At 38.9% G+C, this 17,803-nt stretch overlaps 1 protein-coding gene across 1 annotated transcript in view; it reads left to right on the top strand.

The window, feature by feature from the left end:
* Nucleotides 1–11,842, top strand: part of LOC101852758 (NAD-dependent protein deacetylase sirtuin-1) — a 32,966-nt gene extending 21,124 nt beyond the window's left edge. The window contains exons 7-11 of the mRNA XM_005095087.3: nucleotides 1,114–1,261; nucleotides 1,835–1,914; nucleotides 3,484–3,670; nucleotides 8,016–9,128; nucleotides 10,798–11,842. Of these exons, the coding sequence (XP_005095144.1) occupies nucleotides 1,114–1,261; nucleotides 1,835–1,914; nucleotides 3,484–3,670; nucleotides 8,016–9,128; nucleotides 10,798–11,246 (1,977 nt within the window). The 3' untranslated portion in view covers nucleotides 11,247–11,842. The remainder of the gene's footprint in view (nucleotides 1–1,113; nucleotides 1,262–1,834; nucleotides 1,915–3,483; nucleotides 3,671–8,015; nucleotides 9,129–10,797) is intronic.
* The last annotated feature ends 5,961 nt before the right edge of the window (nucleotides 11,843–17,803 follow it).

The raw sequence follows: 17,803 nt of genomic DNA, 5'->3' as shown, positions 1-17,803 counted from the left end.
TCGATCATCTTCTTGACTAGTCTGAACCTCACGTCTGTGGCAACGCCTAGAGAGTTGATGCTATCTCTAAAGCGGTTTCCGCGCTTTGCAGGCTATGTTGAAGTACACTAGATGGTATCGTGAGTCCACCATCATTTATGTAGGGATATTGCTTCGCCAAGATGAAAAAGGAGCCTGGCAGACCAATCCCCTTACTTGATTTACTAATGCCATTTTCAGGGAGAGACACTACCACTATCACTGCCATCATCTCCATCTTCACAATTACTTCATCATGAACCTGATATTCCGTCATAACTACATCTTCATAGGGATTACCAACATAAAGCCAACCTTCTTTCCTCTATTGTTTTATAATCATCGTTGTTAAAAACAGCGAGAGCATGTTTTGTAAAATTATAATAACCAATACTTAAGAACTAGCTCGAACCATGTGGTGACAATGGCAAGTGATTTCTGATTAAACCGTGCAACGCCAATCAAATTAACTCACCTTAAGGATCCTTGGGGAAGGAAAAGAAGGCCAAATCATGGCAGTTAATTTTGGAATTGGTACAATTAACAGCACTACACCACTTTGAAGTAGATCTATGGGATGTTTTAAATTTTTCATCAAAATCTTGACTAGAATGTTCTGACTGCACTTTTCATGTGTGGATGTGGGTATGACCTGACGAAAAAGAAAGAGAAATGGTGTTTGAAACCTATTCAGACCAATGCTTTTACTTAATTTACTATGAAAACAACACCTTGATTCATCGGTTGAGAGAAATGGACTATAATTGTACAGCTTGAAACTTTCACTGGACGTCTGATGCCTGACCCAAATCTCGCCTGAATCGAGCAGTGATGTGTCTCTACTTTTTAGTCTCCGATTTGACTCTTATTGTAGATAGCTTTTTTAGATGATAAAACTGTTTTGTAAAGGCATGTTATGGAAAGTTCAAATGGGGACATAAATGACGTGCATTTTTGTGGATAAAGGTGAAGGGCAAATTGTTGCCCAGGGGATTCAGGATGCAATATCATTTCCCTAAAATACATGTTAACAAGAATAGAAAGGTGATTCTGTAAACAATCTCTTATTTTCAATGCTTGTTTTGTGTATCCCAGGAAATCTACCCAGGCCAGTTCAAGCCTTCGCTCTGTCACCATTTTATCAGAGCTCTTGAAGAGAATGGAAAATTGCTGAGAAACTATACCCAAAACATTGACACATTGGAGCAGGTTGCTGGAATAGAAAGAGTAGTGCAATGTCATGGTGAGATAAGTTGTATTACTATGTAGTGTAGTTGGGGGTGTCTGATATTTGTGGGGTGTTCAAGTTAAACTGTGAAATATTTCAGTCCAGTTGATATTTTGAAACTTTTTTATTTGCTTGGCTATTTTTATGTCAACTAGAAAAAAAAAAGAATTGTGGGAAAGGCATGCATCTGTCTAGTATTTCAGTGGATACTGATGGTATCCATACTTATGTGTGGCTTGGGATTTTCAATTTCCTGAAGAGGTCAGTGGTGTTTTGCCTTCGGTCAGTACATCATGTTGCATGACTTTGTGGGAGATAATTGGAGCATCGAAAAGTGCATGATTAAATGATTGAAAAGAAATTACTCTTGAATTTGAAACCATAGTGTATTGTATCTCTAGGCCACTACTGCTGTGACAAGTTTTTGTTTTGATAAACATATCCATAATTTATATGATAATTTTAAAAAACCAAGTGTTTGTGGTGTTTTCCAATTTTTACGTAAAAAAAAAATGGAATAATGTGAAAAATAAGTTAGTTCATTTTCATCAAATTATGAGTCACTCTTTCAATGTCAAATGTTTTCAGGATCTTTTGCGTCAGCCACCTGCACCATTTGTGGACTCAAAGTGGATTCGGATGCCATCAAAGAAGATATTGTCAATCAGGTTTTGTGATTATTATCTTCTATAAATTTGTTGTATTTTCTAATGTGTGTACATAACTGCTTACAAGTAAGTAGAAAATGTATTTAATACATTTTTGTTTTCGTATAGGAAAAATCGGTGTAATGTTTTCTAGTTTTTCTCCTTATAATGGATTTGCCGAAACTGATGAAATTTATGAACTTTCAAGACTTGAATTGAAAATGATTATGAAAATGAAGCCCACAAGTCAATTGAAGAGATCTTTTGCTGCGGCTTCTCTCTGAATAGCTAGAATTTATTGACAGCAAAAAAGTGTGTGTGAAAGGTTGGGGGGGGTTTACTTGGCCAATGCCCACAATCTTGACCCACTTTGTGGGTAGTGTCTGTTTTTTTTGGTTTTTTTAAAAGTTGGCAGTTGTGCGTGTCTACAGAAAAAGGATCATATAAGTACTGTCTTTCAAAATGAGACCGAAGTTACTGTAAATGAACTCTGCAATCAATGCAGAAAGCAGAGGTCTTATGCTGAAATAGGTTTCAAGTAAAAATAAATATATCATTGTTATCGATGATAGGAAAAAGTAAGGATTTTTACCCTTGTTTGATTTTTTTAGAAGAGAAAATATACAGCCTGTTATCCGTAACATGAGGAGAATCATAAGACAGCTGTCATTACGCTAGGTACATGATTTTCAACTTTGTTTTCTTAGTCTGGCGTATTTGAGTCAAATATAGCACGACACCGCTTATATGGTATGGAGTCTACTTGTTTTGTTTAAAAAATTTTTTTTTCATGTTCTGAAAATGTGTGCAAGTCTAGAAACTGAAAATATTAGGAGTGTCCCGCGCGCTCATATGACCTATGCAGTTGCGAGCGCCGTAAAACACTTTACAAAAACAAAAAAGGGATTGACTGTACTTGTATGAGGTCTTGTTTGTTTGTTTAGTATAGGGTTTTACGGCGCTCGCAACTGCATAAGGTCATATGAGCGCGCGGGACACACCTAATACTTTTTCGTTGGTAGGAAATTTTGAATTTTGCCCGGGTGGCGGCCGAAGCCTACTCTTATCGATTTTAGACCACCAAGTGATCTTTAACGTGCGCAACTTGCACACGGGCCCTCAGAGATTTTTCGCCCTTGTCCGAGAAGGCTAGGTGTAGATCTTTCCTACCAGAAGATCAGGGGTGTGGCAGAAAGACAGCAGTTAGGAGGAGCCAAGGAGTAGCAGTAGAAAGGCTGCAGAAAGAGTCAGGAGCCTAGAGGAGGGGGCAAAGGAGGTGAGGGGGTGGGGGCAGAAAGTGGAAATGAAAGCAGACAACAGAACATTGTTAGAGATCAGGAAAGGATATGAAAGGAGACAATTTTAGAGAAGAAAATTTTTTGGTCGCTACCCGGAATCGAACCCGGGACCTTTGAATGAGAGGCCAACACCTTAACCTCTAGGCCACGAGAGACCCCTGTATGAGGTCTGCTATTCTGAGATTTACCAGTAATATATCATGATAGCAGTTCATGCTGTAATGTCATTCAAGATAATGATTTATTGAGCTCCTTTACGCTCCCTGATAGTTCCTTTTTTATTGTCCTTCAGGTCATTCCTCCCTGTCCCAAATGCACCCCATCAGCAGGTAATGCTGTCATGAAACCAGACATTGTGTTCTTCGGGGAGAGTTTGCCAGAACAGTTCCATAATCTGATGGCTTTAGACAAGGATGAATGTGACCTTCTGATTGTCATTGGTTCTTCCCTGAAAGTTCGTCCTGTGGCCTTGATTCCAAGTAAGTGATAGCAGGATTATTTTGCAAGTTTTATTTCATTGTTTCATGTCACTACTAATGCTGCAAGTAGTTTTTGTCTTTTCTTTAAGTTCTGACTAACATACAACACATCCTATAAACAACTTTCAGCCAGATTAACCTATCCAAACAGTAGCAACAACGTTGGAATCTAAACAGCTAAAATGTGTATAACAGCCTTGCTTTTTAGTTTTGTACTCTTCTGTAAAATTCAGAGAAACTGAGTAATCCGTTTAGAATCCTGCAACGACTATATGCAAATATTTGTTTGACTTATTGTAAATGTCATGAAAATAATCATTTCTACCCTACCTGGATGCATTTACAATACACCTTTATTTGCCGCGTTCGGTTCATAACATATTTTTGATCTACTGGGTTTCTCTAGACTCCGATTTTCTTTCCCCTCAAACTTCAAATTTTGGGGAGGATTTTGAGGAAAACTTGTGTTTGGTCATGGAGGGGTTGGCAGGTCTGTTTTTTGAAGCAGTAAAATAAGTGTGTGCCAAGAGAAAAGTCCCAATTGTCCAAAATTTTGGATATTGAAATAAGGGCTTTTTTTAAAGGGAATCCGCGGGTCTCGATCCCCTAGAAAATTGGGTATTTGCTAAAAAAAAATGGAACTTCGAGTATTTGGATATTCTTACAGAAAAATATGTAAAAAATCTGTTTGTGAAGGTCCCAAAACCTAAAGAGACCTCTAATATATATAAAAATGTATTTGAAAGCGGTAGGGGGGGCAAAAAAATTCAAACAAAACGTCAACAAATGCTAAACTTTACACCTTGACAACATCACTTTCCGTGGCTGCAAGGTAATCAAGTTTGGTATCGTTGGAAAGGCAGTGATAAGAACTATTCCTTTATTGCACTTTCGTTTTCGTGCGGAACTACTCTGGGGACCCATTTAGGTATTTTTTGAAGACCCCGTACCAAATACCGGTTGGCCACTTACGTCACGTGACCGGACTGTGAATTTTCATTCGCTGAGCCGGTAGCAATGAAGGGGATTCCCCTCACGGGCCATTGTTTACACTGCGTGCCGCAAGACAGAATGTGAACGTTTTCACTGCGTTTCAAAGAGTTTTCTATCGTGTTGCCAATTTCAACGCTAATAAATCTTGTTTACAGGCTGAATAATTATTGTTATCATCTCCATCTGCAATTTTGTGTAGTATTTCGGCCCGACAAGGCCTACCGAACACATGCTCCTTCTTATTCGTCTTCTCTCGTCTGTCTATCTGATTGTGATTCGATTCGATGTCTTAGTCTTAGTCGTTTTGAGTGAGCTAATCCAGGATCTAAACTGTTGAGATTATACATATAATACATAATGGCCTTCAGTACTTTCCATGATTATGTGGCTGGGGTATTCAAAGTATAGATCTACAGATATACGTTGCGCTCGATCAACGAAGTTTTTAGAATTAGAATCTAGATTCTAGATCTAGGATAAATTTTGTTTTGATGGCTTCCCTAGCCTCTCCGGTTGTTCGCAGTGAACAAGTCTGTTTAGCGCAGATCTAGATCTAGCAATAGAAATCTCTAAGGCCAAGTGCTATTTAAAACAATTTTTTTACTTTATTATTATTGGGTTTAAAAAAATCGGAGACCAGTGTTCCCAAAGCCGGCTAACCCCTTCAAGCAAGATTGAAAGCGACTGTGCAGAAATATATAGATAGGATAAAATAAATTGAGAAAATATACAGATCTAGATACATGTAGTATCATGTAGTGCCAGCTTACAGTGTGCTTTTCTTGGTTGCATAGTCTTAGATTCCACCATTGCAAAACCAAAACACATGGGAAGAAAATGAAGGAGAGGTAGCAGCTTTTTTGGGGGGGCTCGACAAAGTCTCGACTCTTCTAATTCTAAGAAAGGCAGTCACCTGCCAAATCATTTACAGATTTATTAATGTGGAAAAGACTAACAACAAACTCAATTTACCTAAACAATTCAGTATGGCAACATTAACATATAAATTTAGACGGGCATGTCATTGTTAGCGTGCAAAATCTTTATTCGCGTTTTTCTCGAAATTACTTTTCTGCCAAATCTGCTGCACTATTTTGATTAGATCTCGGAAAAGTACAGTCAGAGTTGGTTGAAATTTTCACACAAGCCCTTGAATGTCCTATTACCTTACATAGATATTTTAGCTTCTTCTCCCATTTAAGAACAGAAACTGAAAGACAAATGAGAGTTTACTTTCTTGGGGCGGAGATTCAATTGTGAGAGGACAGCTGGGGGTGGGGTGGGGGGGGGGGTAAATAGCCTGTGCTGTTTAAACGTGGTGTATGTTGCTGAATAATGTTGGATTTTAGTGAAAACCGAGATGGTTGTGATTGCACAATGTTTCGAAAACTTTGTTTGCGTTTTTCTCGAAATTGCATTTTCCGCTAACTGGTAACTTTATAGAAAGTGTATCTCAATAACTGACAGTCAGATTTCATTGAAATTTTCACACATTATTCCCAAGATAAGTGCCTTCCTCCTTACAAAAGCACTTTTCCTGAATATTGATTCTGTCTTGAGTTATTTGGCATTTTTGCGTTTCCGCATCGCCTAATATGGAATTCTGAACATTGGTCAAAGTGAGGGTAAAATTTGGAAAATGTATAATAGATATTTGAAATTTGATTCTGTAAGGAGGAGAAGCAAGCAATATATAGCATATATACCAAGTATGAAGCTTGTATCTTTATTTGTTTTGTAGAAACACTGTTTACAAAATATAAAGAAATTTTGCTGAATCAGCACCATTTTTTGCCGCCACAAGAACAAAAAAATAAAAAATGAATTTTTTATTTCACAAAACCTCGTTTTTAAAGTGTATGTATCCATTGATGCATACAAAGTGGCTACAAAATGGTTTGAACTGAGTTTTGGCATTTTCATTAGCCGCCTCCCCTTAAAGCAAATTCAATGCTGAACAAGCTGATTTTAATATTTTTCAAAGATCTTGAGTAGTTTTAACTCACTGACTACTGACCCCTTTCACAAATCACTGGCGCTGAGTACTAGCATTTTTTTGGGTATTTCAAAAACATCACCACAACTCTCAGAATTACCCTATTGTAATTATTTTTTGACACAGTAAAGTAACTTTCAAATTTAATCTATTAAAAAAAAATTTAAGTTCTCTAGGTCTAATACTTTGATTCTTATGATTGTTTCAAAGTTGGAATGAATTTGATTTTTCGAAAAATTTCCAGAGACATGACAATGAAATTCCAAACAACCACAAAAATAAAAGTTCAAAGTGTTCTGTTTTGATTTGTATCCATGTGTGAGTGTTTGGTTAAAATATAAAAGCTGCTCTGTGTGTTTATTCAGACCCATACACTGAATTACATGAGACAGATGTAGGAAACGAAGTTGTGATTTCGTCGCGCGAACAACAACAACAGTACTAGTGCTAGATCTAGCCCTAAAACTACGACTCGGGCTGTGTTCGGGTAAATATCCAGGATCGTAACTATCAGACACATCATATCCTGAGTCACTAGAACTAGCAAAACGTACAGAAGTATCGAAAACAGTGAAATTATGTGATTCTTGTTCATGCGACCGTTACTTCGACGCGACTGTCGGATTACTATCATTTGTATAGAAAAAACATAGCACGAGTTCCGGTAAGGTCAACCCCAGATGAGGTGACTGTCTTTCACCTTCAATTGCTTAAAAAGTTACCACGAAACCTCCGCCAAACTCGGCACCAAACGAAACAAGAGGCAAAACTAGCACTGGAGTCTGTTCTCGTACATGTGACGGGAGCACAAGATAAGGAACAAAGCCGCAAAGTCCATTCCGTCGGGGGTACGAGATCCGTATCTGCGAACCGACCGCCTGCCCGTACCCGAGACGGGATCCGTAGTCAGTGAGTTAAAGATATACTTCGTTTTTTAACAAATAGTGTAAAAGGTTTGGAGAAAAATGGCTATAACCTTAGCATGTTTCAGCTTCCTGTCTAAATTTCTATAAATGTGTTTGTTATTTGGCTGTTTATGTACCAGTGATAAATTATATTTTTTGTCAATGAAGGCCTTTGTTTTGTGTTTTATGAAGTCTGAAAAATCACATTGCGCAGTTGTTGTTCTCTCGCACTCTCTGACTTTAACCTCAGTTTCCGTGTGGGAATACCAGCTGCTGTGGCACTGTACTGTTAATCAAGATTTTGATCAGGGTACATAAGATTGAGGTTGGGGTCTGAATTATTCTGTTGTTGTTTTCGTATTTATATATTTATTTACTATGGATACAAAAAGTGCATTTGATATTGTAACCGGTTAACCAAAATTGCATTAAAATCTTCTGTGTGTTCCAGATTCCTTGCCTGCAAACATACCTCAAATACTGATCAACAGAGAGCGCCTCCCGTACTTAAACTTTGATGTGGAGCTGTTGGGAAATTGCGACGACATCGTGGCTGACCTTTGTCGACGTCTGGGTGATGGCTGGGAACAACTGGCTCAGCCTGGACCACCGTTGACCGAAGTTTCCCTCTCTGCTCTTCCAACACCACCTCGCAGTCCATGGTCTGAGGATTCCCACTCCTTGCCTTCCCTGTCAACTATTGTAAAAGAGGTGGCTGATTCATCCTCGGCACCTACTGACATGAGAGGCCCTTCGTCGTCTTCTGCTGAGGACATGTCAGAAGCGAAACCGGAGGGAGATAGCGATGTCACAACTTCTACCGCAACGTCTCGTCACCTCAAGCAGTCTGAGGTGTCAGAGCCCACAGAAGAAAAAGGCGCAAAGCCTTTGACTGTTTGCCACAACACTAAAGAAGAGCAGCAACATGAGCAGGCAATGAAGAGTAGAGAAGGCAGCCAGTCACCAAGGAAAGGCAAAAGTTCAGTTCAGAGTCATTCTTTGAAGCGGCCGTTTTCTGACCTTGCTAGCTCTAGTAAGTCTGAATCTGAACCAACTTCTACTAATAATGAGGAGAGGGGCTCCGATCCCTGCTGTTGCTCTGCCGAGACGATTGAAACGATTGTGAGCGCTGGTCACAGAAAGGATGTCTTGTACATGCCCAGCGGGGGCGAGCAGTCACAACAACAGCAAAACAGTAGTCACCATCATCACCACCACCATGCTGTTCACTCAGACCATGACTCGCCCAGAAAATCTCACCACCACCACGAGCGTGCTCAGGTCGCAGAAAGCGATCAGCATGGTACAGACCAACAGCAACCATGCTCATTGTCTGGGACACAAGAGGAGAAGCGTGATCCGGACAGTGAGTCTCCTCCTGGTGGGGAGGATGGGCCAAATGCTAAAAAGATAAAGCTGAGCTCACAGCCTGAGCTGGAGGATGGAGATGATCAGCCCGCAGAAGGAACTGGATCGGGAGACGACAGCTCTCAGATCGACTCGCTAGGGGATATCAGAAAGATGTGGCAAGCCAAAAGAGTTAGTCTTGCAACAAGATTGTCAGGTTTGTATAGTGCTGTTTTTTTAAATGTCATCCATCGTTAGGTTCTGTTATAAGACTGCACATGATTTTAGTTAAAGGGATATACAGCTGCACATTTCATTGCTAGCGTAGGGAGGGTAAATAAGGTGCTTTTTTTTTTTCGTATCGGGTAGGTCAGTTTTTGGAATGGAATCACTGAGTGTTTCCCGTATCGAGGGCAAGGATATTTCTCAACGGGATGTGGATTTTTAAATTTTTGTCCTTTTTTTTTTTGCAGGTGAATGAAGGCAAAAATACCAGGTTGTAGTAAAGGTTGAAATTTATGGAAATGGTTGTTTCTTGAAATAACCTGGATCATCAAGCCTGTGTGAAAATGTCCCAATCGTTGAAAAAAGTCAGCATTGTCTTTGTGTGGGTGAATTGAACAGAAATGAACAGTCTCTGGTGGCTATTTCCAGAACTTCATGCAAAATATGTTAGGCTCTTTGACATAATACACCCTAAGGGTCTGGACGGGAAGTCCATTCCTCCTAGATCCTAAGCAAGGGGAAGGAACCCACCTTATGTGAATACAAGCATTTAAAAAACACTTTAAAAAAATACTAAATAACTGAAAAAATAAAAGTTAGAAAGGAAAATGAATGTAGTTACAGAAAAATATAACTTTATGTGCAAACTGTTAGAAATGTTTTAACTTTAGTTCAATTGGGGTGTCCGACCCGTCATTCTCGCTCTCAGCCTCATGGTCGGGCCCTAGATCTCAATTCTACATCTGATCAATCTGAATCGCCCCCAACTTTTGCTACAATGATTTCATCGATATCTGTTTCATCTGATTTGTCATATGCTTGTTTTTGCTCAAATCCATCGTTATTTCCTTTTTCAAACTCAGTTGTGTTGCTTTTCAACAAGTCGAGACGCCTTCGAAGTGTCGGAAACGCGATCTCACTTCGATCGGCTGTAATACTAAAACTACTGGCCAGAAAACTTTTGTTTCAGTATGAAATGAAAGAAGAAACATTTTTCAATAACTATGTAAATCAAAGTTTCGGCCCCAGAGTTTATCAAGGCAAGAATTTGTTTCTAAAGTCGCTAGGTCAGCGCGGGCGATTCCGGGCAAGTTACGGTGGAGCGCGTAAGGAAATTCCCACGTGTAATGTGTCTTAATCGTAGTGTAAGGTTCCGTCAAGATCTAGTTTTTAAGTCACTTGTGGTGTATGGCATTCCGTGGTAACACAGTCATCTGATATGAGAAATTCTCTGCTCTCACTTTGATTTTATTTGGTACACAATGCTGTTGCACTTACCAGTGATAAAACTGGGAAAGGGCATGAGAGAAAGAGACCAAAATATTCAATATGAAACCTTGCGATTCTCAAGATTAAGTGGAGCTGGTCTAACTGCTCTATTTGGTTTTCTCCTTTGTTCAGCAGTAGTTCAAAGTTTCTCTATTTTTTAAGAAATACATTTAATTATGTGTCAACTACCTTGGTAAAATTTGATTTCTCCCATTTTTTTGTGACTTCAGAAAGTCGGTGATTGCTGTTGCATAAGACTCGCTGGCCTGGATTTCTGTATTTTATTTTGTTTTCAAAGACTGCGATATGATTTAGAAATAAGATGAGTCAAATCCCTAATATTATTAACAAATCTGCTAAGAATGCTTTTTTTTCTCTTTTTCTCCCATTAGACGACCAAGTTCTGTTTTTGCCCCCGAGCTGCTATGTCTTCAAGGGAGCCGAGGTTTTTTCTGGTGGTGACAGTGATGACTCTGATGACGAAAGTGACGCTAGAAATGAAAGCAGCAGTTCATCAAGCGACAGCGACGAGGAAATGAACTGCGCCTTGGAATTGTCAGAGCCCACTGGAAGCACTCTGGCAAGTACCACAGATGATCCTCCTGTGAAAGAGGTGACAGATATTGTGACAGACACTAATGTTGGAAAAGCTGCAAATGGAAGGGTAGAATCTACTATAGTGGAAGTCTCTGCTAGTGACCCATGCACATCGTCCTGTAGCGTAATGGACAAAAATTGTCATGACGCACCATGTGCATCTGATGAAGTGGGTGACCTGAAAGTAAGTGCGAAACCAAAACAAAATGAGGCGGACTCAAGTGGTGAAAATTCAGCTGCTTGAGGAAAATGGGGGATGCCTTTTTTTATACTTCCAAGACAGAACATTTCCAGAATATGCCTTCTTCAAAGATGTAAAGAATGTGCTCACATTTTTGTGTTGGTTATCTCTGTGGCTCTGTGTAAAAAAAAAAACTTTGATTATCCAATGGGGACGGTTTTGAAAGTTGATAATCACAATGTTACTATGTCCTGCACTCAATTCTGGGTGGGCCATTAAAAGTGTCTTCTGCCCTATGCTCATATTTATGCTTCATAATATATGTATTGCCTTTTCTTGACAGTATCTGTCTTGTAATTTTGTTGCAGTATCACTAACACAGAGCCAATGAGGAAAGTTAATCTGTATGTAGTGAATGTTACCGACATCTTATATTATACATTCAAATGTATAAAAAATCATAATTGCCTACTGAATGAACTTACCACAATTTCTAAAGACTGTTGTATCTGAATGTAATTTGACATTGTGTCCATAAATTCTATAAAAAGTGTACAGTGCATAATGACTTTTTTTGTCTTGTGGAAATGCAAATATTATTACCAAGTCAAATGTCATTATTCAACTGAAATAAATTTCTATTCCTTTAGTAAAATTCATTTGCTCAGGGTGACTTTGATTTTTTTACTGGACATTTTTATGTGTAGGCTAATTTTCTGGGTGTGGTCAGTCGGCTAGAGTACCAAAATGCTTGTCATTTTCATACAGTAGTCTCCGCCTAAACGCACGCCATACAAAAGCACGCTCCGCTCAAATGCACGCTCCGCTCAAATGCACGCTTTCGTCCTCTGACAGGTTTTTTACTATATAATTTAGACGTGCAAACGCACGGTCACTCCCTCTAAACGCACGCTCCGATCCGCGGAACATGGCGTCAAGTTAAATTTGGCAAGGGAAAATTTTCACTACAACCTGCACAGCCTGCATAAGGCAAGCCTAGAATTTACTAGAAAACCGGATACTTGGTGAGAGTGCCCCTCACGCCGGACAAAGAGAGTGATAGACAGCGTTTACACACCCTACTTTCCACTGACGCATAGGTCTCGGTCTCGGGCTGGTCGGTTAAATGTTGGGGGGGGGGTGGATGGGATTGGGGGGACTGAAATGTTTTTTGATTGGTCACTGGAAATGTATCTTTAAGAGATGGTTTCTGACTGGTGTTTGAGTGACTGCGTGTAATGGTTAATTAGATCTAGACCTGATGCGCGATATGTGTAAATGTCGTAAAACACTAGACAGGCCTCTATAGAATTAAAGAGTAGCCAAGTAAGCCTAATAAGCTGCGCTCGAAGAACTTATAACGTAGATCTACTTGTTCAACGAATCACAAGACAAAATGTTTCTCGAAGATGATTCTGCATGAATTTACGGTCGGGGCGGTTGCTTGGAAAGCCATGTGGCTGGTCCGTTGTCTCTATGACTATCACCAACCGTTTCCTCATAGGCTATCTGTTCCCGACGTTTATAGTGCATATTCATTACTTTGTGTTTGTCCCCCCTTTGTATTCTTAACCCCTGTCGGGGACTCGGGGAATCCTTCACAAAACAGCCACGTATCGTCACATTATCTGCCAAAATGACCCCCTCCTCCAAGGGAGATCACCAGAGTAATAAGGAATTGAGATGACAGCGTCCCTTCCTCCCCTTGCAAAGGTTCATGTAAACGCACGCTCCGTATAAACACACGCTCAGGATCCCTCCCGAGCACCGTGCGTTGAGGCGGAGACTACTGTACCTTTGTTTGTGTCTGGGGATCGGGGTTCTAGAGTTCTACGTGCACTGGGCAAGGACAGTCAGCCGAAGTGTGAAAGAGCCATGGTGGTACTGTACTTTTTGTTCCTGGGTGGAATACAGTGATGGAGGTAATAAGTTGCATACAAGTCTGTGGTGCTACATATCTGGCTGTCTAGACTGGTTCCTGCAAAGCTGGGCTACAACAAGACCAATGCCTTTCTGGTATGACTATGTTGTTTAGGGGAAAAAAGTATGGGTTTAGAAGTGATTGTGCCTCTACTTAAGTCTAAACATGCACTGAACAGTTTGTCCCACTAAAGGCAGTTGCAGGGAAATGCATCTTCTGGCTCTGTTTTTTTTCACAATGAGCAAGGATACTTGTTGTGACTGCGTAATGTTAGTTTGAATTTCTCCCCCCCATTGATAGAACAGCAGAGAGCTAATTGGTGGAGCAGGTGGTTGGAGGGCACCACTGGTTGGTAGGTACTACTGGTACAGTACTTTTTTCCTTTCCTTTCGTTGCTTCTGTCTGTTCTTGCTTTTTCCTTGCTCTAAATGACAGTTCATCATGTCGATGTGCTTCTCTACTCTGGAGGTCAGAAAATGAAAGTGGGATGGCCTTCAATCTCTGTGAACTATGAATGCGAACATAATGTGGTGTTTACTTTAACCTTTAGGGTTCTTTTTAAAAAGAATGTACTGGTAAATGTACTGGTACCGGTAGCTGTTTTTAATTTTTAGGTCCCCAACGACAATTTAGATAATAGATTTAAGAGGAAGGTTTCCGTCCCTGCCTGTTGGGGCCAGCCTGGCTGAGAGGGAAACAGTATGTAGCAGAAAGACAAAATACTTGATAAAAATCTCCCTACTCTGGATTTAAACTTAGATCTCCTGCACGCAGCGGCAAAGTGCCTAACTGCCACTCCATAGATGTCGGTATTATGGGTTCTGTCAAGTGCTCACTTTTCATTTGTTTTGTTTTAGTTTAGTAGAGGTCTTGTGGCGCTTGCAACTATCTACATAAGGTCATATGAGTGCCAAGAGGTTGATGTCAACAGAGAAGTCCTTACAGTACAGGGAATCAGGCTTACTCTACTCACCTCTCTTTCTTCAACAGCACAAATTTTGCTTCGACTATCAAGGTTCCCAAGAAATACCGGGTCACAAGAGTGTGACAAACATACAAAAGAAGTAGAGGAAAATGACGATAGTAAGGATTAGGAAAGAAAAAGCAGCTGTTCCCTGTTCCCTGTTGCAGTTCAGGCAGTTATGAGCATGACATTTATGAATCAGCCCATTTACAATTACAATTCTACTATGCATAAGAACATGGTTAATGTCTCTACCCCCCTTGGGAATGGCCTAAAGACACTTCAGTCTGTCACTTTTGATTCAGATAGTAGAATACATTATATTCAAATTTATATAATTATTTCCTCAGTGCCCATAATTATCCACACAAAACCCTCACGTTTGCTATAACGAATACTTGGATTCAACTAAATTGAAGGTCAGGCCTAACGACTTTGTGGAATCCGAGTTCCTCTGTATCAATAAAAACACTGGTTTAGCACATTGAGCATCCAGTGCGCCCCCCTCCCCCGATCATGACTATCACTACACCCAGATCAATTAAATCTGCAGAACACCAGATAGCTGTTCCAGAAAACTCCACTTTATTCATCAAAATACAGTACAATTGAACATTTTACTGATGCATCCTAATATAAAAATGAATGAAGTAAACAAGTGCACTGAAGAAAAATAAAAATGAATTAAGAATTTTAAAATGCAATTGTATTGAATTTGAAAGGTTTCCATTATAATTGTATTGGTTTTGTGTTTCCCCCACATTAGAATTTGATAATAGCAATGATATATATATATTTATATATATATATATATAAATAGATAATATATATTATATATATACCCCTATCTAGTTAAAAATACGAAAAGATATGGAATCATTTAAACTACTCTAGTCTAAACCACCAAGGAATTACTAAAAATGATTTGTACGTGAACATTACAAACTTGAAGGGAAGACTTTCAAATCAAGTATTTTGCAAACTGCAACTGCAATGAAAAATTCAAGCTCAGAAAAAATGCTTGAAGATGATTACTCTTTTTAATGCTCTTTGTTCTTGCTCAAAATGAATTGGTCACCACTGGCATCAAACTGACAGAGATGTGGATACTGTCAGATACAACATAATACTGTATACTACCACAGTATTGAAACTTACAGTGCATCATGAACTCTACACTCTACAAAATGATAAAATTGCAAAGAAAAAATATAAAAAAGAATAAAAAATTGTTTCGGTTTGAGGGTCATTTATTTTATCTCAGTGATACCACAAAAACAAAGTCATTTTGTCATCACTTCTTCAACTTCTTTCAATAGAAGAACTAAATTTTAAACATTAACAAATAAATCACAGCCATGATTCTCACAAATGCTTTCAATCAACAGTCAAACTTGATAAAAACCACAAGTACTTGCATTCCTCATTTTTGCATGCTCCTTCCATCTTCATCAATACATTTTTAACTTGGCGGTGTTAAATTAAGAGTGTTTTAATACTACATATAGGTAAGTACTAAAACTGAATTCTAAACCTTTGTTCTTTGTCAATTCTTGACCATCTCCCTTCCATCTCACTGAAGCATGTTCCCTTCCACCCTAACCAAACAAATGAAATCAAGTTTATAAGGAAGTCTGTGTTTTTCAGTGAAAACACTACAAACATTTAGTCAGACTCCTTTTCAAGGGTTTCATTAAATAAAACCAAAAACATGTCACTTTCCATCTATCTGTCATGGCACTCCCAGTAAGAGTCTAAAACTGTCAAGAATCATGATTAGCTTTCCAAAAAAATTTGATCTCGTAAGAAACAAACAAAAACCTCATGAATAAATAAAATTTGATAACTTAAATATTTTTTATACATATGTGCAAGAATTTTAAAAAACTGTTCTGTTCTGTGAAGAAAATATTGCCACACATTCTCCTTGCAAACACAAAACAGGTTCTTACATGATGCATTTATCTGAATCTTTTTATATCTGTCAATCATTTGGGGCATACTTGATCTGTCATGGTAGACTGGTTGAAAATACTTGCTCAAGACACAAATCATTACTTTTGAGAGATAACAGCAGCTTCCACTCCAGGCAATGCTTTAAAGACATAAGGGATAAGGCATGGGCATGCAAATCTTGCAAAGTAAATAAATATATAATTTACTGGTATTACTATTCCACCGACTAGATGGTAAGATTACATGTACGCCTTTTCAAGACGTGTACAAGTATATAAATAAATAATGTATAAGGCAGCGTGGTGAAATCAAGGCACTCGTCAAAATACAGAAATTGGAGAAACAGGGATTTTTCCGAAAGTTTGAAAATTTTTATTGAATTTTTATTTTTGGGCTCAACCTCTCTTATGTCCATACAAAAACACATTTCCATGTGAATTTTACTGAAAAACATTGATTAAAGGTACAAAATCTGTAATTTTTCTGTTTTGAAGGACTTTTGCTATTGGAACTACCAAACTTTGGTGCTGCTGCTTTTTCTTTCCTAATCCTTACTATTGTCATTAGCCTCTACTTCTTTTGTATGTTTGTCACACTCTTGTAACCCGCTATTTCCGGGGTGCCTTGATAGTCGAAGCAGATCTTGTGCTGTTGAAGTTAGAGAGGTGAGCAGAGTAAGTCTGATTCCCTGTAAGGATTTCTCTGTTGACACCCACCCTTTGGCGCTCATATGACCTTATGCAGTTGAGAGCGCCACACAACCCTCTACTAAAACTATGGTGGCCGTTTTCTCGCTAATTTTACCACTGAAACTAGGCAACCTCACTTCCTCCAATCGCAAATATCTTGAGCTCTATTCAAGATAGATGGATATTTAATATTTATTTAATAGGAAGCAAGGCAAATAAATCAGCTTTCAGATGAAACCAATACTCCACATGCCCAAAAAATTGACGAGCGCCTGATCCACTGCTTCGTGACACATATATATGAATACCAGTATTATTATTGCCATTGCTTTATCTCTCCCAGTGACATGCAGTCCGGACTGCAGTATCCATGATCTGCTGTCAGTGGCTCAAGCAAATTTTGTTACAAGGGCAACGCCATTATATTGATTTTAGGCAATTGTCAAAATTAAATCTCTCTTAGTAGGTGGGGAGTTCTTTCCTTAGAAGACGAACTATTAAAAGAGGTTCATTTGTTTCGATTTAATAAGCAATTTTGTAAAATGTACGTCACTCTCACACAAGATGCTTGTAAAATAACGTTGCCTGAGATTTAAAAAAACCTGGGGCAAAAAACATGAGAGTGTGTGTAGAACCTGTCATGAAGATTTAACTGGACGCATACTACACAAACAAGTTGTGAGAAAAGGGCCGAACCCTGGCTGCTCCATTTGCATAAAGAGCATAACAAAAAGTGAACTCCTATTTAACATGCACAGTGTTAATTGAACTACTCCCCGCCGAAATACATACACTATCTGAAATAACCATGTTTCTATTCCTTTTGATTATCCTAAAAGAAGTTGATAGCAAGAGTTTAGACAGCTACAATTTTTATGTTCAGGTCTATTTTTCCATTTATTGTTCAAGCGTAAAGAATCAAAATCACTCAGTTCATCCTTCTAGCTCGACGCTTCTTTAAAAGTATAAATTACGAGATCAGAGAAAGCCAAACCCTTTTCAGAAACCCCCCCCCATAATTCAAAATATTTTGACATTCAACGAACCGTCGTGAGAGGAGTAGTCGTGGTACTCCAATAGCCTGGTCGAA

This window comes from Aplysia californica, unplaced genomic scaffold (genome assembly GCF_000002075.1).
Source record: "Aplysia californica isolate F4 #8 unplaced genomic scaffold, AplCal3.0 scaffold00095, whole genome shotgun sequence".
Classification (NCBI taxonomy): domain Eukaryota; kingdom Metazoa; phylum Mollusca; class Gastropoda; order Aplysiida; family Aplysiidae; genus Aplysia; species Aplysia californica.
Note: the sequence above shows the minus strand (reverse complement) of the source record. Positions and strands in the feature narration are given on the sequence as shown.